Here is a 25,701-nt window from a genome sequence, read left to right as displayed (position 1 = left end):
TCTCAGACAAATAATAAAAAGATTAAAAAGTGTAAAATAACAATAGAAGAGTCCATATTAGCTAATATTTCAGCATTTGTATTAGTTATGCTAACACAAATTAATAATTTAATATTCTAGCTACATTAGTTTTCACGTTTTCACCCTGCATTTAGGCGCACAGCGTGATATTTACTTAAAATTTTAGGTTAAGCTCAGCAATTAACCTAGAAAGACTTAAAAAATGCTAGCTCGCTCTACTTTAGCAGAAAGGACAAACTTTATGCTTTAATAATTTAAAGAGAATTATATTATTTCTGTTACTTTGTTTTTTATTAATTGAATTCACATAATAAGACTTATAAGAAACTAGCGGACGCGCGCAGCTTCGTCTGCTTGTTTGCACCCTTAGGGGTGAATTCTAATAAACCATGAAAAACGTGTTCAATTAAATATTTTAAGTCTCAATTTCAAATTTTATAAAAATCGGTGGCGATTAAAAGATTTTTCCATACAAGCTTTCAACCCCTATTCCACCCCTTTAGGGTTAAAATTTTTCAAAATCCCTTCTTAGTGGATGTCCAGATTACGAAGGTAAACATCTGTCCAAATTTCACGTTTCTACGCACAGCGGTTACGGCTGTACGTGCGTCTTACCTCAGTCAGTGAGGGCAAGTCCTTTTATATATATACTGGCCATCTTTAACAGTATTTATATATTATATAACGAATATCTATGTACAACACTAAACAAAAATTTTGAAGATTTTAAAATAGAAATTTCGCAATTATTTTTCGAAATATTATACGAAACAAACACAACTGCACATCCATTTAGAATAGTAGTCCTAATGCCTAACGCAATAAAAGCTATAGCTGTAAAAACGTAATTTCTTGTCAACTTTTTCATTTCCTCCCTAAAACAATATTACCTTACAGCTGACGAGATATTCGCTCTTAAAACTCGGTCTCCCATCAAATTCTTTTGAAAATAACTGTCTGCGTGGAAAATTATCTCAAAATATATATTGTAAAGATGGGAAGTACGCCGTACGAGCGCAAAGGGCAAGGCGTAAACAATGGTGCACTTTGCAATTAACTACGGAACCCGCTCGGAAGACGCATTCATGGGGTATACCTATGTAGCGAGGCTCGCGTCAATGACTAATCGTAGAAAGAAAATACTTTTTTTTATATTTAGATATTTATCTTACTTTGCTATTGCTTGGGAGTATAAATTGTATTGTATTGGAGGCAGTCGTGGTATAGGGGAAAAGGATGTGACTGTAATGCGACGGTTGCGGGTTCTCAAGGGAATGTATTATTGCTTATGAATATTTTCATTTCTTCGCTCTGGTACCAAGGCAAAAGCCCAACGTGGAGTTCCCCCACACACGAAGCAAAGCCTCGAAAAATTAAGTGGAGAGTGGGGAACGGAGTGTTTGCTCTTAATACTAGGTTTGCTCGTCTTACCCTGCTATATTCGAGATACAGCGTGAAGTTGATAAAAAATCAATTGTATGAAATAAAAAGCAACACACCGTTATTAGCCTAAAAATCAGCACCAAGTGCAAAATATTATTAATTATTTCATAAGGAGTTTTTGGGGCAAATTGTTATCCAGTATGAGCTTATGTTCAAGATAATACCATATTTGCTTTGCATACTATGTTTAATGTTCTTCCTGGTGATACCCACTACGCTTTTCAACACACATAAAAGTAATATAACAACTTCCTGTAGATACCTTCTACCATTAATATACCCTGGAAAGAACTATTTACAATTCAAATAGCAATGCCTTATTTCTAGCAGAAAATAATAATAAAAATACCATTAATTTATACCGTAAATTAATAAAACATTTAATTACTTAAAGCTAGTTCAAGTAGATATATATTATTTAATTGAACTTAATAAAGTTAGTCGTAAGCCGGAAACTACTACTACATTCGTTTAACCTTTGAAAAGTTGGCAAGATCTCCTATTACCGCATTTCCACGGTCTAAACTTCGTACCGCTGAATCCAACTGTTTTATTTACTTTTCTCACTCCTTGAGAAGCAAATACTTCGCGATGGAACTGGAAATGAAGATAAGACACTTTAGATATGTATATTTGTACACCGAGTTCTGTGATGCTGTGTGAGCATAAAGAATTCGTTAGAGCTTTAATATATCAAATATCTTAACATGGTAGGTAAATATAAAATATTAAGCATCAAAATATATACAGTATTTTTTTTATATTTCTATGCAATAAAAGAAATAATTGGACTAATACAAAAGAAGAAAACCTATCGCCTATTTTCTTTTTGATCTTATCTAACTTTTTAATATTCCTCTTGTATAATAAAAGTATGTATAGTAGTGTGGAAAATTAAAATATAAAATTAAAATATGTAATTTGGAAATTTGGCTAACAAAAATAATGTTTTTAACAGAATTAAAAACAATATATTGAGGTGACGTAGCGCAAAGGGTATGATGTACACTAGACAGATTGTGGGCTCAATTCCCACTCGAGAAAATGAAATATTATTTTTTTTTTGCATTTTTTCGCTCTGGTGTCGAGGCAAAGCGCAGCGTTGTGTTCCGCCACTCAACACACAATGCGTCCAGAATTCAGCGGAAAGTGGTTAGCAGGATTTCATGGCACTGCGCTCCTTCTGCCTACTCTGCTACACGCGGGACTATATAGTTAAAAAATATAGTTTTGCATATTAAAAAAATGAAATAAAATTTTATTTCAGACATTCACTCAATATTCATCAAACACGGAAGCAATATTTCCAATTATTTTTAAATCCCTGCGTAGATGCAGCAACGAAGCATTGAATTGAGGGTAGATGGGAATCGGTGTCGTATAAGCCATGGCGGGCGCCGCTAATTAGACGGCTTTGTAAAAACACCCTACGATACAGTTAACTGTTTCCACTCGTATTGCCGCGTCGATACCTATCCTATCCTGTTTTCACGTTTCACGCATGGCCACGCTCCGGGATAAAAAAGGTTTACGTTGTTGAAGATTAAATTGATTTTTTTGTTAGAACAATCTGCTCGGCCTATATAAAAATGTTTCGGCTATTCTAAATTTGATGGGTAGTAAAAATTCTGATTTAAATTTTAGAATTCTTTTATATTTTAGTTCTTACAAATGAAAGCTTAAAAAACTGGCACAAAAACGTAGGCAGGTAAAGGTGGAAAAAGGGACAATATATTTTCGAAATTTTCTCAATAAATATAAGGCTAAAACTGTGGAAACTGTTGAGTTTCGGTAAAACGTGGGACATAGTTATATCTGTAAGGTATACAGACCACCATCATAAATAAATTCTTTTTATTTCTATGAAGCAACAAAAAATAAATTGTTCTGCAAATTTGTCATTCCCCAAAATCTGCTGGCCCAAGCTAGAACCTCTCAACCAGCAGGCTAAGGAGGCTCAAGCTCTAACTTATCAGCAGATAAGCCCGCTACTGTGGGCCCTTGAGTCTTTAGCTTAATTCTTTATTAGAATTTAATAGAAATTTAAGAAGTGGAAAAATAACTTTTTTGTTAAAGGAAAGATAAGTTCGATAGAACTTATATACCTTATTATAACCCTATCCTTGAATATTTTTGTTCGGAGTGAGATCGATTATTTAGTAAGTGTAATCTTTGTCTTTATAAAAACATATATAGCCAAATTGATTATGAAACCTGTGATAAGTCATGTAGGTAGGTATAGTAATCAGATATCTGAAAAATGATTATTTTAATATTTATCTTGGTAGGGCTTAGCCATATTTAATAGTGGTGCCATCTAGTGGCGACGGCATAAAATTTGTATGAAGTTTAGTATAGTTTTATTAAAAAATCAAAATGTCCATTAAATATTACAAATATTGTAAAATACTTAGAGCAAACTATGCCTATTAGAATTGACTAGGGGACAGCTATTTAATTTTCAAACGAACACAGTTACCTCAAAGGAACTGGTAATAGCAGTAGGCTAGTCATATTTGTTGTAAAACCTATAATTTGTTGGGGACATTCCGTCTTGACAACTATAATGTAGAACACTTCTAGCCAGGTGGAATAATGATATAATGAAAGTAAGCTGAGTTAGCACGAAGATTGAGCCAAGTGGCACTTTATTGAAGAACACAATGTCCACCAGTGGATGTCATCGTCTTCAAAGTGTGCCACATATTACACTGAAGATAATGATTTAATTTTTTAATTATTTTTTTTTCTGTGTAACAATGTATTTCATAAAAATCTAAACATTGTTTTTATTTTACTGAAATATTTATAAAGGATTAATAACAAAAAGTTATCTATAAATTAAAATGATCTAAAATAAAACAGTAAAATTTTTAGCAAGTCTATATTTGGTAAAAAGCTGGAATGCATACATTAAATGCTTATTTAATTTCTTTATCCAGCTACAAATATTAATAGTAAAAATTATAATTTAATTCCATATATCAAAAGTAAAATTAAAAATAATGACAAAATACTTTGAATAATGTAAACAAAATCATAATAATAATTAAGTTCCTTTAATGTAGATAGTCATCAAAATGTTTTTATTATAAAGTAATTTAATAAATTCATAAACTTATTAATTAATATTTATTGATACATAATTTAATTGCAATACTGGCAATGTACTTTAACTTATGTCATGGTACCAAATACTGGGTTGTGTCTGCAAATACTAGGACCATACTCCATGTATGCCTGTTTGCTGTGACATACTTGATAAAATTCTGGTGTGGAACCTAACATACTGCCGCCGAACCACACTGCATATCGCTGCATGTTGTGTGATATAACTTGAACATCAATCGGCTTGGGTGTAATCCGCCCCTCAGAAAGCATTGTAGATAATTTTAATCTAGCATCAACAGTTCTTTTAATGTCCCTTTGAAGCCTCCTTCCAAAATCTCTGAACATAGTAGAGCCTCCAGATAAGACAATATTTCCATATAAACCTCTTCTCACATCAATAGGACAACTTTGAATAACTTCATCAACCATTTCATTTAAAGGTACAGTAAAATCAGCATTGGAAAATTCTGGATGGAAAAATATTTCTGGTCCCAAAAATCTTTCATAGCCAACATCAACTGAAAATGGATTTTTTGTAATAGCATTAGTACCAGTATACTTTTTCATCCACTTTCCCGGATCAGAATCATATTTTGCAAATTCCTTTGCAATATCTGGACAAATGTAACTGTATCTTTCTTTTATTGCTTTTGCAGTTTCTAAGCTTTGTTCTGGAGGGATGCCTACTTCACGTTCACGAAGCAGAGACTGAATAAATGATGTTATATTTCTACCAGCTATTGGAATATGTTTAATACATGACCCAATCACATAGCCTTCAGCCACTGGCACAATATGAGTGACACCATCACCACTGTCTACAACTATACCAGTGAATGTACGACCAGCAGAAGTACGCGATTTCCATGATGCAGCCAGCGCAAGAACTGCTTGTACTGCAATGTACAACCCAGGCACATTGAAAGACTCAAACATAATTTCCGCTAAGTATTCACGATTTTCCGGAGTATTTAAAGGTGGTTCAGTGATTAAAAAGTGATGGTCTTCGGGCTCAGCACGAAGATATTTAAAAATACATTGCTCAATGTATCTTTCCATTAAATCCCAGTCCTCAACTAGACCATGACGAACAGGATATTTCACTGAATATCCGGTGGCTTCGAACGCCTCGTCACCAATGAAGAAATCTAAGTCTTCTACCGCCTTAGTCATACGCCTAGCACTCTGGTCACCAACTTTAGCAGTTTCTTTTATCGCTATGGCTGACGGAATGATAAACTGAGGCTCCTTATTACCGGCGAAGCCTAACTTCGTATAGCCGGTACCCACATCAATTACACAAGCTGGCAAGTGGTCTCCCATTTTATCACTTTAAAAACTTATATGATATGAATTTTAATGGGTGCGGCGTTAAATTTACGATATTTTTGACGTGGGAAAACAACACTTCGAATGACAAATTCAATATGTCAGCAGACGGAAGATGATTAATACAACGTTCCATTTCTCAGAATATTTCATACAATTTTTAATTAAGATAGAAATTAATTTTACAAAGTAATTTTTAATTTTTATCAACGATAAAATATATCAATTCTTCTATATTAAAACAGTACCTAAGATAAAAATATATGTATATTCTTTTTTATAATTCTACTAGTACCTACTGCCTGTACGAAGCTTCAAAAAATACTTTACGATTTCTTTTTAATCATGCAAAATATGACTATTTATAAATTTTATAAAAATTGCATATCCCAGATTGGTTCCATTATAGGTAAAAAAAACGTTTCAGGAGTTATTATTTAAATAGCTTAATGCTTGGTGGGGGGTCTCACAAAAATAGCAGCTACTACTCAACGTTGCCAGATTGAACCTTTGGGAAAAGCAGATTTTTTTAAACATTTAATTAAAATAGCGAGATAGCTTTCGTCAAAAGCGGGACTTAAGAAAAATATAAATAACAGTCGTCTCTAGTGCTGCTCTTTAGTGCCTACTATTTGTTGTGTGATAGTTACATTATAAAATATATTGTTTATATTGAACTCTTTAAACTAAAATACTACATACACACATACATTTATTATGATGTATATTTAAGAAAATAGGAAAATATATATTTATTTCTTTTTTGTCTAAGTTTTTATTAATTAAACAAGATTTTTGCGCGTGGCCGTGTTTAATAAATCATAAAAAATCTGCTTATTCCTATTAATTTACTATCACCAAAACGACTATATAATATTATAAAAATATTTTTCAAGCTTTTCCCCCGTAGCAGAGAAGACAGAGAGAACCTAGTATAATATGTACAGCGGCGGAACTTAACACCGCGCCGACCGGAGCAAGAGCAAGTCTCTTGATATGATATATTCGAATAACTTATTACCAAAATTAAAACAAAAAGAAAAGCAGGTAGTAACATTTTTTATTGTGACCGAATTTATTACTATATTTACAAACATACATTACAGGAATGTAAATATATTGTTATTTAAAATTACAATTGCAGTCTAAATTTATGTACTGTATTATTTTTTGATATTTTAATTTTGATTTTGACAAATTTGGACACAGTTGTAAATTGCATAAAAAAGTCAAACATATTTTTATTACACTTTTATATCTTTTATTTTCATTTTAAATGTTTTTTTTTTCAGAATGTAGGTAGACTTTACTTTAAAATATTTACAAATGTATTACAGTAAAAATATTAAATGGTTTTCTTACAAATCAATATCGAGTTTTAACAATGAACTAAAATTGAAACTAAAAGTAATTGCAATAACTTAAGTCTTACAAGTGTGTTTAGATTTTCATAATATAAGCAGAAAGCTGAATTTTAATTTCAAAGCCAATATTAGGTTGGGTATTATATTTGCAATTATTATTTAGCTATATTTAAAAAATATATAATTTTATAATAACATAGTATTAAAAGCTCAATGGTAAATGTTATATATTACACAACATACATGTTATTATTATAATATTGTTAAATGATATTAGAAAATAATATAAATTAAAATCAATTAAAAAAAATCCATCAAAACATCAACATTTCAATTTCCATGTACACATCTTCATGTTAAAATATCATCTAGCAGTTACATATATTAGGTTACACAGGGATTAATTAAATGGCTAAATTGTAAAAAAATACACCTATATATTTCTCATACACTTAATTAAGTAGACTAACCTGCATATATATAATTAATTAATTTAAAACAATTATTCATAGAAATCAATCTATAAATAACACAACAAATAATCAAACAAGACAACTAGATATTTAACTTAAAAAAATAAATCAAATTTTAATTTTTCAATATTAATATCAGTATCATTATATCCAACTTAAAACAAAAGGGGGGGTATACTAGCATAGACAGGACCACAACATTATATATTATTATATATAACCAATAATCATACAAAAACAGTAATTGCAATTGTCTATAATTGTCCAAATGGGGGACAATTTTTAAATCTCTCACCACATCGCATAATCGGAATCGTCCATATCAAAGATTGTGAAGAAACCGAGAATAGTTAGATATACTATTACATTGCCAGCTAGTGTCAAGTGGCATGCACCCCAAAGTATCTGAAATTGAAATATTAAATATATTAATTACTATTATAAACTAGCATTAACTAATTGATTGTGGGTTCAATTCCCATTTGGGGGAATGAGTTTTCGATTGGTTGAAAAGAGGAGACCAGAGTAATTGAACACTAAGCCTCTTCTTTTCTTATCTTTTTATATAGTTTGCTAAATGATAAAATATAAAAGTAAAAAAAATATTTAAGTACAATGTTTATCTATAGATAGATTAATGTAGAAGCTCTTTGGATAAAATGCAATACCACAAGTCATTGACCTTACAAAAGTGAATGCAAACTGTTATTTCACTGATAATACAAATTGCAAATTAATATAGAATTTTTTCACTTATATAATACATGTGTATCATAAGAAAACAGTAAATAAATGAAACATAACTAAAATAAATAAACTTACCACTGAAGCCCGAGCAAGGACAATGGGTAATGCAAATGAGCTAACAAGAATTCCCATAGTAATAAAGATTGCCGCCTCCATACAAGGCGAGTTTGTGCCGCCTGCGCTGTCTGTATGGCGTCTTGCAATCATTGTGGGAATTGGACACAATATGTAGAATAGCACAACAAAAAATGGCCACCATAACCTGAAAGTACAATTTTTGTGATTGCTCTTTATCGATATATCCGAGTGTGCCAGTTCAGCACTAATCGCTTCAATGGCACATTAAAAGTACAATTACATTACAGGTTCACACTTTTTCTTAAAGAGCAGGGAAGGCAAAATTAAAAATCTGTTTCACACTGTATTTACCAAAAGTTGTCAGTAAGAGACTGCTTTTTAGACTGCATATTACTAGTAATATATATATATATATATATATATATATATATTTATGTATATATATATTACTAGTAATATTAAAAGTATCCTTGTGTGCAATATAGATAGAATATTCTATTCTATTCAGAGTCCGTTGGAAGAAAACATAATGCATATTGTGATGAGGTGCACAATAGATTACTGTAATACATGAAATGTTAAAACATTTCTAAATCATTATTTCTTTATTCTATTCTATTCTATGAAAAAAATTTTTTTTAACAATCTTATATCAGGGTTTCTCTCTCTCTGTTCGTCCTTCAATGAGGCTTTTTGAAGAGTTCCTACATTATTATTTTTAAAGTATTACACCATTCAATCACAACTTGTAAGGAGGCATATAAAACATATATTTTGTCTAGGGGATAGATGGGATCTGTAAAGTCTGGGAATCTCTCTTACCTACATATATTTGAAGTTTACACTAAATTAAGAATATATTTTTAATAACTGGACTTACTTATACTGTGGTAAGGCACAGGCTAATATGACAAATGTCATTCCAATGGATCCCGCAAAAGCCAACGACACCAAACTGAAAATTACAAAGATAAAATAATGAAAATTAAAGTATAAATTATAATTATGCTTAAATAAATAAGTATAAACAATTTAACAAAAGTATATATTTTAAAGTAAAATATAAAATCATTGTATGTTACTTAAATGTCTTTAAGCTATTCAAGATAATTTACAAAAGCATATATTGTAACTCTACTTATTTCGTAATTTTGTCTTATTTTTTTAGATCATATTTGTATTGTTCCACTATCTAATCTTGTAGAACAATATTTGCATATTATTTATAGCAAGATTGATAAATATAGAAAATACTGTAATTAACTTCAAAAGGTATTACAATATTTTTCTACAAATATTTTATTTTCCTCCTTATTACATAGGAATCCTTCTATACTACCTTCCGTTTCGTCATATGCATATAAAGTGCACCTGCATCATATCGATTTTATTTTAATATAAGGAGTACCACTTTTAGGATTAAAACTTACCCTATTATTAGTTCACGGTGTGAGCATGAAAAAGAAGAAATTAAGTTTAGTTATGTATTGTTTCAATCAAAGTAAAAATTATGTTTGTAAATATAACAATATACAATGAGTCACATAGTAAAAAAAGTAAATCAAATTTGTAAATGTTTACACAAGTAGATTACAGATATACCTTTGATCCCAGCCATTGTTAAAAGTGAATATTACACTATATTAGAAATAATCTTACGTCTAACAAATCGCTTATTTTATTAAAACTTAATTTGCAGAAGGAAAAGTCATAGGCAGTGCAACAGATAATAAAAAAAATTCTAAAAAGAACCACAGGCTAAATATTTTATCTTATTACTTAATTTCATGTTTTACTGAAAGAAACATATGTAGTATCGTACTATTTATACGTAAAACTTTAAAATTAATCACTTAAAGCAGAATATCTTTTTAAATTATGACAAAAGAACAATCTGAATACGTTCTTTTCCCATTTCTTAGTAACTACTTCAGTCAGTCTACCTTAGCCCATCACTAGCAAGTAGGTTTTGAAATTTGATTAGTAAATGTCAGTGGTTGGTTAGTTGATGAATTTCTGTGGAATTAAAATTTAATACAATATTAATAAAGTGGTTATTTAAATTAATTTTTCTAGCTATCTCTTCATTAATTACTAATTCTCATTCACTAACTTTTGTACAATGGATGATGATGCAGAAACTTATAAACTCTGGCGAATTCGTAAAACCGTGATGCAGGTTAGTTAAGAGGTTATGTTGATAAAAATATAACAATTTCGGATTAAATAAACAATATAGAAGTGCTATATATTTAAAAAGTGTTCTGCTTAATGTTTTTTTATTTATAAACAGATTAAAGAAAATAAATACAGTTGTATACAACTTTTTTATTATTTTATGCTGAGTATCTTTGTATTTTAGTATATTCAGTTAATATTAATAAGTAATGTAAGGAAACATATGAACAGAAATTGAGAATTTATATTATGGTAATCTTTGTTCAAAACAAATATGGCTTATTATTTAATTGCAACATTTATTGATTATTGCAGTTGTGTCATGACCGTGGATACCTCGTAACACAAGATGAATTGGACCAAACCTTAGATCAATTTAAAGAACAATTCGGTGATAAACCGAGGTGAGTAAATATTACTTCATATTTACATTATGTTAAGGCTAAGCAACATGCGTGACACACCATAGGGCCCCTCTTGAAACAGCTATTATTTCTAAATATAACTATTATTATACATTATTATTGTTTACAACACTAATATTATAATTATATATACCTTTTTTATTTTTTTGAAGTAATTTCCAAGTAAAGTAAATTCACATGCTATGTCAGAAATACAACTGAGTACTGACCGATAACAGAGTGAAGCAGTAAAGCAGAATGTGGAAAAAATATATTCAACATTGATACCAATAATAATAGTATGATCTTGCTTTTATAAAATATTCATGCATTGCCAAATTTTTTTTACAACGTAAACTAGCTAGCTAGCATATAATTACTACAATAGGAATTATGTCTTACCTAAGTATAGTTTGGTGGTGGTAGAAATATTTCCATCTAAAAACTGCTTTTTTATATTGTCATTTAAGGTATGCATTGTTAAGTCTCCACCCTTCTCAAAAGTCTTTGCCATACAGTTAATATGATCAGTCAATTTTAAAAAGGAATTAAAAATATATAACTAAAAAATGTTTATATATTTATAAACAATATTGTATTGTACATCATTGATGACTGTCAAATAATAAAAATAATAATGACATTAACATATATAGGTCCAAATGAAAGAAAGAGTTTAGTTATATATATAAATAATTGTTATTATTTTTAAGTAAACCAAACTGTAAACACGATAGTTGTTTGAGTTTGAACCCCACAAAAAATGGCAGCCACTGCACTGGCAAGGCAAAATACACAGCAGGGGAGGCAGAGGAGACCTAGTGCTTAGACACTTTGTTCGAAATCTCGAGAAGATTCCGGCGGGAAATGGGGGACATTGCGTGTTGAGTGGCAGACCTCAACGCCGCCCTTTGTGAGGGAATTAAATATTTATTTACAGTTTTTATTTCCATTTCTTCGCCTTGGTGTGGAGGCAAAGGTGAATTGAATCCACAACCAGTTGGTTTACAGTCACGCTTTGTGCCCCTGCGCCAAGACTGGCCTATTTGATTATAAATTATTTTGTATTGTTTTAGCGAGAAGCGCCCTGCAAGAGGTGACTTGATAGTACTAGTAGCTCATAATGACGATCCAACTGATCAAATGTTTGTATTCTTCCCAGACGAAGCTAAAATTGGAATTAAGACAATTAAAACATATTGTACAAGAATGCAAGAAGAAAATATTCATAGGGCCATTGTCGTTGTCCAAGCAGGTGAACTTATGTTTGTTGTTAAATATACAAATAAAATTTGGGTTATTAAAGAACAATATAATGTAAGCAAATATAGCATAGGAGTTATTAAAACTTATTTAAAATTTTTAAAGTGTTATTCCACACTGGGAAAAGAAAAATACTTTTTTGTCTGTGTGTCTTAACACTAGGTTCTCCCTGCCCACCTTGCTGTGCCTATCCTCCTGTGAGATACAGTGTGAGGCTGATAATAAATAAATAAGAAGAAAACAAATATTTCTTTTCATTTACTTTAAAATTTTCATATATCATTTGTTTATTTCAGGTATGACACCGTCAGCAAAACAGTCCTTAGTGGATATGGCACCGAAATACATCTTGGAACAGTTTTTGGAATCGGAATTGCTAATTAACATAACTGAACACGAGTTAGTGCCAGAACACATTGTATTGACGCCTGATGAAAAACAAGAGTTATTAGCAAGATAGTATCCTTTTGTGACAAAATGGATTTTATATATTTTTTTATATTTTTAATTTTTAAAATACTAATAAACTATTTATTTTAAAATAAAAAAAAATAATTATCAAATCGAATTTGCACTACTCAATAATAATCTCAAATTTCTTTAAAATGAATATAATCTAATATTTTATAAATGATTTCTTAACCATAATAACAGTAAACTTAAAGAAAACATGTTGATGAGAATACAAGCGGGTGATCCAGTGGCGAGGTATTTTGGACTTAAGAGAGGACAGGTATTATTGTTTATTTCTCTTTTATTTGCACGCTGTATCCCTGTAAAGAGTTGTTACCACCCGAGTGGAAATCAAATCCACTAACGTCATGTTGACGTTATGCCCCTGCTTCAGGACGGCCAATGATCTTTTTGAACTGCATTGGATCCTGCATGTAGCAGGCAGCCAGAAAGAACGTAGTGTTAAGACACTTCATTCTCCATTATTCTCCGTATTCTGGAGATATTTCGTGTTGAATGGCGGAACTTATTTTTTGGAAATTTATAGCTTTTCGTTTAACTGGTATTTTTATATGTTGAATATAATTAAAAATCCTTGTTTTATTATAAACTTTTTATTATTTTGTTTCAGGTGGTGAAAATTATAAGATCATCAGAGACAGCTGGACGATATATCTCATATAGATTAGTATGTTAATAAATAATAGATAATAAAGGTAATATTAAAAGAATAAAATTCCATTTTTATACAATATGTACTTATGTGTTTTATTTTTATGTTTTTTTCTTAATAAAAATATAAATGAATTATAACAATAAATGGCTTAGGCTTGTTTCTTCCTGTCTAGATTTTTATTAAATTTAAAGTAAAAAAGAAATCATACATTTTAATACATATACAATACATGTACAAGATTTTGTATATGCTTTTGTTCTTAGCGCTCTAATCAGTTTCGACTTTACGGAATAATGGACAGAACCGCGCGTTAGCTCCTGTACCTCGTGTAGGCCCTAAATTCGTATTTCGATGTCCTCTATCCAGAAAGATCAAAATGACTTATTTACTAATTGTTTATGCTAAAAAATAATACCAAAATAATTATCAAATTCCAAATAGCACAATATAAAACAAAAATATTTGTTAAATTAAAAGACATCCTCAATCCATGGTTTATGGATCCATGGTTGATTGTTCACATCAAGGTGGATCGTAGCAAATTGCAAAGCTGGTGTAATGGCGACGCCACCGTTATATCTCGCCACATTAAAAACAGATGTAACTTTCGTAAAATACCATAAAAATAACTATCTAATATGTAACGCCATGTAAATCTACACTAGTAAGCACGAGTCATGCGATCGTTGCATTTCAAACGGCGCACGCGCATCTAACTTCGCGCACGCTAGCTAATATTCGCGAAACATTTTTTTCTTTATTGATTTATTTACACTTTTTTCTACTGTGCCGGTTTAAAATGGTTTTTTTTTAAATTATAGATATTGAGCTCGTAGATTTGGATATGTAATATATATTTACCGTTTCAAAAACTAGTAAGTGTAGTGTCTTTATTTTTTTGTGATTTGAATGGATTAAATAATTGGTAAGTGTTTTAAAATGTACGTAGGTTCATATCCCTGGATTGTACTAAGAAATCCTTCAATTTCCATCTATTTCAAAGTTAGTAGTTACATGTTGGGTGATGGGACCAATGCCGGATTTCTAAAAAGACTCAATTTGAAGATTATTGTTAAAAAATAAAACTCCTTGAAGAACACCAACATACTTAAATATATTTTTAATTTGTGGGACTTATAACAGTGCTTCCTCATCGCATGATATTTATATAGTGCTACTTATATAAAAATCACTATTACAATGCTAGGTAAAATCAGTAAAAAAAAGTTTTATCATTAAGAAAAATAGCTTCACGCTGGATCCCGAACACAGTAGGATAGGCAGATCCCTCTGCATAGTGTTAAAACACTCCGTTCCCCGTTTCCCAAAGGATTCTGGGGGTGTTGTGTGTTGAATAGTGGAACTCAATAACACACTTTGCCTCTACACTAGAGCGAAGGCAATATAAATTTAAATAAATATTTTATTTCTCCAAGTGGGGATCAAATCGACAATCAGTTGCGTTTAGAGCCACATACTTGTGCTTCTACGCCACGACTGGCCTCAAGTAAAAATCTAAAAACTATTTTTAGTTGAAACTAATAATTTTACATTCTAAAAAAAACGTTATTTTTAAAAACAGAACTTTTAAATTATTGGAAAGATATTCATAAATAACAGTGTATGCCGTTAAAATAAAAACGATCTGTTTAAAATTATGATAATCATCATAGATTACGACAGCCTCCATTAAGTATCTAATAAAACTTGTGGACGCGCCGCGCGTGCTCCATATCGTACTTATAACTTCCGGATTAAGATTTTGTATTCATATTTGATTTATAACTTAATTTAATTTTGTTTTAATTTAAATAATTCTTTTTTTTTTACTTTCAAAATTTATCTTTGTTCATTAATGCGGTGCTTTAAGATGTAATTGAAGTTTTAATGTAGGTAGAGCTATGGATCTAAAAGCCAACTTAAAAGCTGAAACGTTTATGTAAATTAAGTTATCTGTAAAAATATAATACCTACGAAGTTTTTTTTTAATAATTTATTGCATTACATAGTTTAAGTACAAAAATATCGGCTCCACCATTCTTTTGAAGAAAACAAGAACACAATCGAAACAAAAAAATCCTTTATCTAAAGGTATTTACTACATATTGACACTAGTTTTAAAAGTAAATTATGATTGACCTAAATTGTGTGAGTATTGCATATTTCTTGGTTTCTTGAAATGGAAAACGAATCCTAGCGATCGGTCGATCACGAATTTCAAGTTAGAAAGTTGAAAAATCGTGATGGTACCAGCGACTATGTTTTAAATATTTAAATTAGACTGGTTTCTAGCAAAAGCAATTATGAAAGATTGTCAGTTTTTTTACTAATAAGTATTTGTTGTATACATCAGACAAAATAGTCTTAGTGTGTTGATAATGGAACTAGTCGCATATTTTTAGCTTAGTAATTGTTATTTATTTTTTAATTCAATTAAATTTTCGTGCCATTTTGAAAACAGGAACATTTTTTGTCCCGGTGCCGTTTCGGGAATACCAGGACACGTAAGTGAAAAATGGTACGTGACAAAATTTTAACATAACAATATTATACTTTTATTAAATTAGTTAATCAATTTTACATTTTTAAATATAAATTATTATAAAAAAGATACATTTAAAAATATAAAAAACCAGTCTTCCGAGGGCGGGACAAGGGTCCAAGCCATCGGTGGCTAGGGCTCCAGAGAGAGGAACCGCCGCACAATACGTGCCGTCTCAAGTAATACTGCCTTCTGTATCCGGTTCTTGATCCAACAGCTAAGCGATAGCCTAACATTACTATTAGGTACGCCATTCTACGTAATACGAGTACTTATAGCATTATGTAGAGTATGAAAATTGTGAGAGTGACTTTATTCACCGTTTGTTATTCTTTTCTTTACATATTACCTACTATATATACTAAATTAGCCGGGCAAGGATCCTAATATCACATTTTTCTAAGCAGAAACGTTTCATACACAGGTTTACTATAAGAATAATCATTCCTATGTAAGATTCAAATACGATTTTACTAACATACATACACACACACGTTTAGATTTAGTTTAAAATTATGTCAAGAATCAAGAAAAATATTATAGAAAACGTAAAACACAAAAAATAAAGAATAAAGTCTGCGCCGATCGAACCGCCAATTTACCTAGTAAAAGTTTTTTTGATTAATCCACTTGAAACTGCAAACATTCAATAACACCATAACGAATTGGACTTTTATTATTATTTAGTTTATATTCATGAGTTGATATGTTTTTTTTTTCAATCGAGGCCTATATTGTACCTGTATATCATATAAGTAGTTTACGATTGGAAAAATTCCAAGCATCTTGTGACATTCAAGCTATAAGGAGAGTTCAATGACCTAGAAAGGTTTTTTTTAATTATATTGATATTATGTTAAATTTTAGTATACGTATATCCAAGTATAATTACTATAATTTTGTCAACATCCTTATTAGAACGACGAAATGAAAATAATTCATCTTTCCGAATCGGAATCGAACTCTCAATTGTTGTGTCTTCACTTCACGCAATGCCTCGAAAATTCGGACCAAAGGGGGTAACGGAGAGTTACCTGTGGTTACCCCGCTGTATGCGGGAAGCTAAAACTAAAACTTGACGCTATCGTCGCTATAGATTGCTATTATTTATGAATAATGATATTTCATTATAATTTTTTTTTCTAACTTTTTAAAAGTAAAACGTACTTTGTAATCATTATATGACGCACAAAGGCTATTCGAAGTTCAAGATCCTAATTAATTTTTAATACTTCAGCAATAAGCACCGACGCACCTATTAGTAACTCATCATTTTTAATTAAATAAGATAATTTACTTCCAATGAAGTAAAAACTAGTAATTTTTTCTTTTTTTTTTCTTTCTCTATTATCTGTATTCAAAGAAAACTGAATTAAAGATCATTTTGTGTAAATAGACCTAATAAAAAAATATTTCTATATAATTGAATAGAATTTAAAACATAGTTTTAGTTATAGGTAAATACTGGTAGGTCATAGCCAGTCAATTCAAAAATGCTTCACAGCAGCATTAAATGTAGAAATATTAAACTTTATATGAATACTAATTAATTAAATTATTATCGAATTCGAATCTTTTCAGTCGAGTACAAAAATTAATTATTATATTGTTTTATTTATTATCATTAGCAATTGCTTATTACGTAAATTAATAAATGACGTTTCTATCTGGAGGCCAGTCGTGGCGTAGGCACACAAACGAGTGACAGTAAACGCGACCGATTATGAGTTCGATTCCCATTCGAAGAAATGACATATTTAATATTTTAAATTCGCTCTGGAGTCGAGGCAAACCGTGGCGTTTAGTTCCGCCACTCAAGTCGGAGGAAAGTGGGGAGCAGTGTGTAGGCTCTAGGCTCCTTCTGCCTACCCTGCTACATACATCGTGATGCTGAAAAAAAATGATAACCTATTATTAATAATAAGTCATTTAAGTTCCTATTACTAAAAGAAAAGTGAGAAAATTAATAATTAAATTGCATGTTTTTATAGAATTAGGCTGCTTATACTTTCAATGGTAAAAGAGAAATGTAATATCATTATTTAGATATTCAAGATGTGGTTTACGCATGCAATGGAGACATCACTCATGTTAAACTATTTTTTGCATCCTTCTAGTTCTAAGATATTGTATATTAATCTTGATACTATTTATGTAAGAAAATATGAATATGTAATATATGTACATATATGTATATATGGTGAACTAGCGGCCCGCCCGCGGCTTCGCCTGCGTGAACTACGTTATTATTAATTTCCGTCTTCATGAGTACCTACGTCCTATAAGTAACTCCTATGCAAAATTTCAAATTCCTAGCACATGTAGTTTCTGAGATTTCGTGATGAGTGAGTGACCTTTCGATTTTATATATATAAGATAATAGATTCGTACAGTATTACCTAATGTATTGTTAAGTACTCGTTAGAATTTAGAATCGTTTAATTAATTTAAGTTCTCAAAGTTCATATTAAATACAAATCAATATGAACTTTGAAGGCATTTTGGTAAAAATATGTAAAAATTTGAAAATATCTGAAAATTTATTATTGTCTCTCAGCTCTGAGAGTATAAATAAAAACGGCATCTTAAAATCGCCTTGAGATGCCGTTTTCATTTATAAATTATATCTATGAATGAAAACGGCATCTCAAGATCGATCTCAGAGTTGAGAGCGATTTATAAATACGGACCTATTAGTTCCATAACATGTAGTATTACATAACATACGTTGAAACAACTTCAGTATGTTACGTGCGTAGATATGTTTTAAAATATTCAAATAACACATTGATTATTTTAATATATTCATCTGCAAATATATTTTGTAACTAATGCTATTTCAATATAATAAAAATTGAAGGAAGTGAATATGAGATTACATCACCGCCGTAAATTCAACTATATACTTTCTAAGTAAATATAATTAAAAAAGAACAGCTTCACGCTGTATCCCGCACACAGCAGGATAGGCAAAGTGAACCTAGAACCAGACCTCAGGCATTGCGTGTCGAGTGGTGGAACTCTACGCCGCGCTTTGCCTCGATACCTAAGAAATGAAAATAAATGAATTCAAATAAATATTTCATTTCATCGAGAGGGGATCGAACCCTCAACCAGTCACGTTTAAAATCACCCTTTGCGCTCCTGGGCCAAAACTGGCCGCTAAGTAAATATATGATTATAAATTAAAGAGACCTTTAATATTCTTTATACAATTCATCGACAACGGCATGGATTTACAAAATATATATTTGCAAGCAAAATCTAAATTAGAAGTGGTTTACCGCGATATTCGGTAAATAACAATAATGATCGAACCCGCGATCCATCGCCCTGCTTGCTTATCAGAGCATCCGCTAATGACAGAGACACCGTGGTCGGAGATAAATTGATGCAACTTTCTAAAGAATTCGCCAAGAAAATGCATTCCTAGCCAAGCTATTCTATTTCAAGTTTATACAATATTTATTATTAGATACTAGCGGACGCGCGCAGCTTCGCTTGCGTATTTAGGGGTGAATTCTAATAACCCATGAAACATGTGTTCAATGAAATATTTTTAAGAGTCCAAATTTCAAATTTTATAAAAATCGGTGGTGATTTAAAAAATTTTCCATACAAACTTTCAACCCCTTATTTGCACCTTTAGGGGGTAAATTCTAGAAAACCATGAAACATGTGTCCAACTAAATACGTTTAAGAATTTGAATTTCAAATTTTATAAAAATTGGTGACGATTTAAAAAAAAACTATACAAACTTTCAACCCCTTATTTGCACCCTTAGGGGGAGAATTCTAGAAAACGATGAAACACGTGTTCAATTAAATACTTTTAAAAATGTAAATTTAAAATTTTATAAAAATCGGTGCCGATTTTAATTTTTTTCCATACAAACTTTGAACCCCTATTTCACCCCTTTAGGGTTACAATTTTTCAAAATCCCTTCTTAGTGGATGTCCAGATTACGAAAGTAAACATCTGTCCATATTTCATGTTTCTACGCACAGCGGTTACGGCTGTGCGCGCGTCTTACCTCAGTCAGTCCTTTTATATATATAGATTATTAGTGTTCATTGTTTTTATGTTATAGCTTATTTTTTTTAAATAATTTCATAGGATATAATATTTATTGGGAAAAACACAAAAATATATGTAGGTAATATATAACTTTAATTTTACAAATGAATTCTTTTGCCAGTTTCAATAAATCTTTCATATTTTGTGAAATAGACATTAAAGGTTTTATGAGATAAATATTAAAGTATATACTTATGGGCGTAGGAAAAGGATGGCCTGTGCCTACTTCAAAATAGTCTGGTGCCCATCCCAAAAAATTTACTACAAAAAAATTGTCACAAATTAATTTGTTACAAAAAAAAATAAAAACTACATTTACCTACAAGAATTCTCTCTCAAATCAATCTGTTCAAAGCTAAAGTCCATGCCCCCATAAATATATCTTAAGATATACCCATGGATCTACATAGTTATAAATCCCTCTGCATTTTTCCTCTTTCAGTTAATTCTTATGGGTTGTCCGTTACACATTGAAGAAACTGAAGCGAAGAAATGTAAAGAAAAAATTTTTTTTCATTTCCTCGAGTGGGAGTCGAACCCATAAACTGTCGCTTTTACAGTCACACTTTGCGCCACTGCGCCACGCCTGGCCTCATTAAATTACTTGCGTACATTCAATGAATAAAATAAGTATAACATACACAATTATATATTTGAGATTATCTATTTGCATTACTAAAGTCACACATTCGTTGCTATGACAACGCATATAACCACGCGTCAACGGGCCCTCTAGTTCTATTAAAACTACTTGCAATAAATAATACCAACATATTTCTGTAACTAAGAACTGTATACAAATGGCTATTCATATTCTGTCAATCTCAGGTCTTAGCACTGCCTAGATATCGATATCTAGATATCGATATCGATATCTACCAGTTCCTAGTTAACTAACTGATTGATAGATATTTTGACGGCTCATTTCTTATTGTAAGAACGAGATTTTGTCTTGAAAAGCGGGATTTTTATCTCTGAAATTGTTAGTAAATACAAAATTAAATCAGCTTCACGGTGTATCCCGCACACTGCAGGGTAAGAAGAGAAAACCATTATTAGTACCATTATTAGTATTAAAACACTCCGTTTTCCACTTTCTGTCGTATTTTTCGAGATATTGAAAGGCGGAAATAAAAATATTTGTAAATAATAAATCATTCCCTCAAGTGGGAATTGAAGCCACAACCATCGTAACTGTCTCACTCTTATACCCCTGCGGCACGACGTCCTCGTACTCTAGACAAGACAAAAAGCCTTCTAAATTCAGCGGTAAATGGGGATTGAAAGTATCTTAATGGGAACGGAGTGTCTTAACTAAAGGTTCCCAAGTCTCTGCCTACCCCCCTTTTTGTGGAGGTAGAAAAATAACCTCAGTTATTTATAACATCCGACAGTACCAAGTGGACCGCAGAATACGAGTACGTTACGAAAGACAGTGAAAGCAATGATTTACTGTTTCATTGCCAATCCAGTATCTTCGTTACAAAAATATTTGTACATTTTTACGCACCGTCAAGTTATTTAATACTGGCAATATATTCCTAATATGAGGCCAGTCGTGGCGTAGTGGCAACAAGTGTAAACGCACTACAGGCTGTGGGTTCGATTCCCACTTGAGGGAAATGTTTAATATTTCCATTTTTGTTGCTCTGGTCTGCGCGAGGAAAAGCGCGTAGTAGAGTTCCATCACAAATGGGGAACGGAGGAAAATAGGGGAACGGAGTGTCTTAACACTGCTTGATGTATCGGGAAGCTGTATATATATAATTTATTCACATGTTTCAATTTCTTTAGGCGTTATTCTTCTTTGTATTTTACAACACAAATTATTTAGGCAATTGGATTTAAATTGAGCAATTTGCTTAAGATTTTTTTATAGTCGTATCGATAGGGCCTTATTTAATGAAGTGATTGGCGGTGATTACATGATATCTTAGAGGTGTGCTTTGCCTAGACACCAGAGCGAAGAAATGGAAATATAAACGTTAATAAATATTTCACTTCCTCGAGTGGGGATCGAACCTACAACCGTCGCGTTAAAGTCTCACCCTTGTGACGCTGCGCCACGACGGCCTTTTTTATATTTATTACGAAAAATCTAAATATTTCATTATTAAATAAAGAAATTGCGGCGTTGAGTTACGCCACTCAACACGCAATGTCGGAGTGTCTTAACACTAGGCTCCTTCTACCTACACTGCTTCATGTGAGATACGGCGTAAAACTTACAAAAATAAATAAAGAAGATTTAACTCTACTTTAAAATAAACTTTACTTTGTACTGAAAGATAATTTATCTACAAAATTGTGTACGATGATTGTGAAAATTTATCTGACATAGCAAAAAGCTTAGAATATGTTCTCTGATGAGCTATTTGCTTTGCGGTCTAACATACCAATTACTATTGATATCAAAGTTGTAGATATTTCTTATTAGACGAACTGATATAGTTAAAACATGACTAATGGGTAATTTACAATAAACTAAAAATGAATCGTCGAACTAATATATAGATATATAAAGTAGGTAAAGTTAGATACAAAAGGTAAGCTAACTGTCGAGAAATATTTTTTATAAATTAATTACGTATAAAAAAGCTTCTTTCACGTTATATCTCGCATAAAGCAGAGTAGGCATAAGGAACCTAGTGCTAAGACACTCCGTTCTCCATTCTCCATTTTCCACTGAATTTTCTAGGCATTGCGTGTTGAGTGGCGTAACTCAAAGCGGCAATATGCCGTGTTAATGAAAATATTAATAAATAATATTTCATTCCCCCGATTACGAACCGAACCCGTAACCGTCGCTTTTACAGTCACACACTTGTTTAATTAGGCCACGACAGCATTTTTTTTATTATTTGTTGATAATAATTCTTTATGCATTAATTATAAAGATATAAAAAAAGTTTTTCGTAAAAATGGTATTTGTAGTTCTACATATTTCCACATTTAGCTGGGTAGGTAGAGTGAGTTATATTAAAATTTTAAATCTAAATATTCTATATTCTTTATTCAAATAGATAGATATAAGCACTTTTAAATCGTCGAATAAACATATAGATAAAAAAGCTTCACTTCACTGCGTTAGTAATCGAACCTACATACATACACGAATATGCAAATTTTTTAAATTTCAAAACTTTTTTTTATTTGCCATCAAAGTTTTATTATAACTTTATTTTCCAATATAACCATATTGATAAAAAAAAAACAATATTGCACATACGACTACCATTAAATCTTAAAAGTTTGTTAGTTATTAATTAACCTTACTGGTTTTTTTTCTAATGAATATAATAGCTTTGCGAAAGTTAAAAATTCTTGTAAATCATTCTGTCATCAATGGATTTTTACATTTTTTTTAATTATTTTATAATAATTTACTTCTATTTTTCTATTTAATTCTTTATATTTTACTTTTCCTTCATCCTATTGATTCGATACACGGAATTCACAACCACCATATGTTCAAATACGGCACCACTGGTCCATGATGACGTCTCCTTTTTTTAGTGTTACAAAAAAAAATAGCGCAAAGCTTCGCCCGCTTGTGCAGTATAATTATTTATTTTTTCATCTGAGTTGCTTTCGTGTTCTTATATATTTTAATTTTAAACTAATCGGAATCGAACCCATAGCCTGCGCGTCCACTGTTGGAAGGCGTGTGCTACTGCGCCACGATTCGCCGCCATAATAAGTATCAATATATCTATATATATAAAATCGAAAGGTCACTCACTCATCATTAAATCTCAGAAACTGCATGTGCTAGGAATCTCAAGTTTTGCATAGGAGTTATTTAAAGGACGCAGGTGCTCGCTAAGACGGGAATTTGTAATATTCGACTTCTAAGGGGTTGTATTTGGGGTTGAAAGTTTGTATGAAACTTCGTTACTACAAATGCTAGGAGTCTCAAATTTTGCATGGACATCACTTATAGGACGTAGGTTCTCACGGAGACAGAAATTAATGATAACGTAGTTCACGCAGGCGAAGCCGCGGGCGGGCCGCTAGTGTTGATATAAAGATTTAAGTACCAGAGAAAGAAAATTGTATATTTACATAACATACACTTACTTACACTTATAGTACCTAAGATATAAAATCGTTGAGATCTGCCACACGGAATGCCTCGAAAAATTCGGCGGAAAGTGGGTAGCGGAGTATCTTAACACTAGGTTCCCTCTGCCTACCCTGCTTTATGCTTGAAGCTGATTTAATGAATATTAGACAATATAGACATTCAAAACAAAATTTAATATTTAAACGAATCATTCGAGAAGTGGTCACGCCGCAAGCGAGAAAGTTCGCAGTTTCTTACAAATTAAGCTTTTTGCAGAATAACAGAATTATTTAAGTCAATTACAGGTTGTTTGTAATAATAGCGTAGAAAATTAGCTTTCTTTAGTAGCTGATAATATTTTTTACTATTTCATAAACACCTCGTGTTCACGTTATAGTGGAACGTTATAGCAGAGTATTCTTTATTTCTATAAAAAAAGTATATATTTATTTATAGTTTCACGCTATATCCCGCACACAGCGGGGTAGGCAGAGGGAACCTAGCGTTAAGACACTCCGTTCCCCACTTTCTGCCGAATATTTCAAGGCATTGCGTGTTGAGTGACAGAACTCAACGCCGCGCTTTGCCTCGACACCAGAGCGAAAAATTGGTAAATAAAATATAAATTTAAATAAATATTTCATCTCCTCGAGTGGGAAACGAACCCACAACCAGTCGGTTTTACAGTCCCATTTTGTGCCCCTGCGCCATGATTGGCCCGTTTTATATAAGTTTATATTTTAAATTATTTTCTGTAAAATCTAAGAGCTTCGGGATTTTAGTGACAATATTTAAAAAAAATCATAATTATTAATTTCTAACCAGGCTCGATTCTAGCATAACATAAAAACTCTAATAAGCAAAATTATTTAATTTAACAGCACATTAAAATTATTAAACAAGTAAGATTCATAAAATGGTACCAGTTTTCTTTAATCTGTCATCTTTATCGTCAACATCGACCTCCTAACATATAAAAAAAAATTTATGTGACATAATTAATTAAAATGTAATTATCATAATTTTATGAGATTAGGATATTAAAATCACTAACAAGTGTTTAATAGGCTATAATAGGCTAATAGTAATTAGCGGAGAAAATAGTGTCGCGATAATATATAATATATTACAAGACCACTGAAGGCTTCGCCCGCGAAATCATGGAAGTTTGAAGAATCATTACCATTTTTATAGATGTATATACTAAAGACTAGATTATTTTATGATTTCTTTTTAATTATTTAAGACTTCTAAACATACCTGAAATAAGCAAAAAACAAACATTTTTTGTGCCCAGTCGTGGCGCAAGGGAACTGAAGAATCTTAATAAGGACGGAGTGTCCTAACACTAGATTCCCTGGTGCCCTCTGACTACCCTGAATACAGCGTTAAGCGAAAAGTAAATAATAAATTAATAACAACAACAAATGAAGGGTAATTTATTGTTTTACTATGGAACGTGATAAAAATCAATC

At 31.3% G+C, this 25,701-nt stretch overlaps 4 protein-coding genes across 6 annotated transcripts in view; 2 read left to right on the top strand and 2 right to left on the bottom strand.

Annotated features, from left to right (window-relative positions):
- Window positions 1-4,334: 4,334 nt before the first annotated feature.
- Window positions 4,335-6,019, bottom strand: Arp3 (Actin-related protein 3). The gene has a single exon (XM_085197330.1). It carries the CDS (start codon window positions 5,896-5,898, stop codon window positions 4,642-4,644), a length of 1,257 nt encoding a protein of 418 aa, XP_085053456.1. The 5' UTR covers window positions 5,899-6,019; the 3' UTR covers window positions 4,335-4,641.
- A 925-nt stretch (window positions 6,020-6,944) lies between these two features.
- LOC146532101 (leptin receptor gene-related protein) lies at window positions 6,945-10,316 on the bottom strand. Of its 2 annotated transcripts, none has more exons than XM_085197067.1 (4): window positions 10,169-10,316; window positions 9,447-9,522; window positions 8,564-8,750; window positions 6,945-8,146 (listed from the first exon to the last, which is right to left on the bottom strand). In XM_085197067.1, exons 1-4 carry the CDS (start codon window positions 10,182-10,184, stop codon window positions 8,033-8,035), a joined length of 393 nt encoding a protein of 130 aa, XP_085053193.1. In that variant the 5' UTR covers window positions 10,185-10,316; the 3' UTR covers window positions 6,945-8,032. The 2 variants fall into 2 exon arrangements, with proteins under 2 accessions (XP_085053193.1, XP_085053194.1); XM_085197068.1 differs by lacking the exon at window positions 10,169-10,316 and adding an exon at window positions 9,997-10,127 and having other exon boundaries at window positions 9,447-9,521.
- A 222-nt stretch (window positions 10,317-10,538) lies between these two features.
- On the top strand, window positions 10,539-13,622 carry Polr2E (DNA-directed RNA polymerases I, II, and III subunit Rpb5). Its single transcript, XM_085197066.1, has 6 exons — window positions 10,539-10,745; window positions 11,060-11,148; window positions 12,225-12,403; window positions 12,708-12,870; window positions 13,066-13,144; window positions 13,496-13,622. Exons 1-6 carry the CDS (start codon window positions 10,689-10,691, stop codon window positions 13,559-13,561), a joined length of 633 nt encoding a protein of 210 aa, XP_085053192.1. The 5' UTR covers window positions 10,539-10,688; the 3' UTR covers window positions 13,562-13,622.
- Window positions 13,623-14,225: 603 nt separating this feature from the next.
- The window catches only part of LOC146532098 (uncharacterized), a 53,048-nt gene continuing 41,572 nt past the window's right edge, over window positions 14,226-25,701 (top strand). The window contains exon 1 of one of the 2 annotated variants that reach the window (XM_085197065.1): window positions 14,226-14,415. The gene's annotated coding sequence lies outside the window, so the exon portion shown is untranslated. Of the gene's footprint in view, window positions 14,466-25,701 lie in introns of both variants that reach the window. The other variant, XM_085197064.1, reaches the window with a different exon arrangement.

This window comes from Heliconius melpomene, chromosome 14 (genome assembly GCF_056956725.1).
Source record: "Heliconius melpomene rosina isolate 202511_hmr_F chromosome 14, ASM5695672v1, whole genome shotgun sequence".
NCBI lineage: Eukaryota > Metazoa > Arthropoda > Insecta > Lepidoptera > Nymphalidae > Heliconius > Heliconius melpomene.
This window is presented reverse-complemented; position numbering and strand designations above follow the sequence as displayed.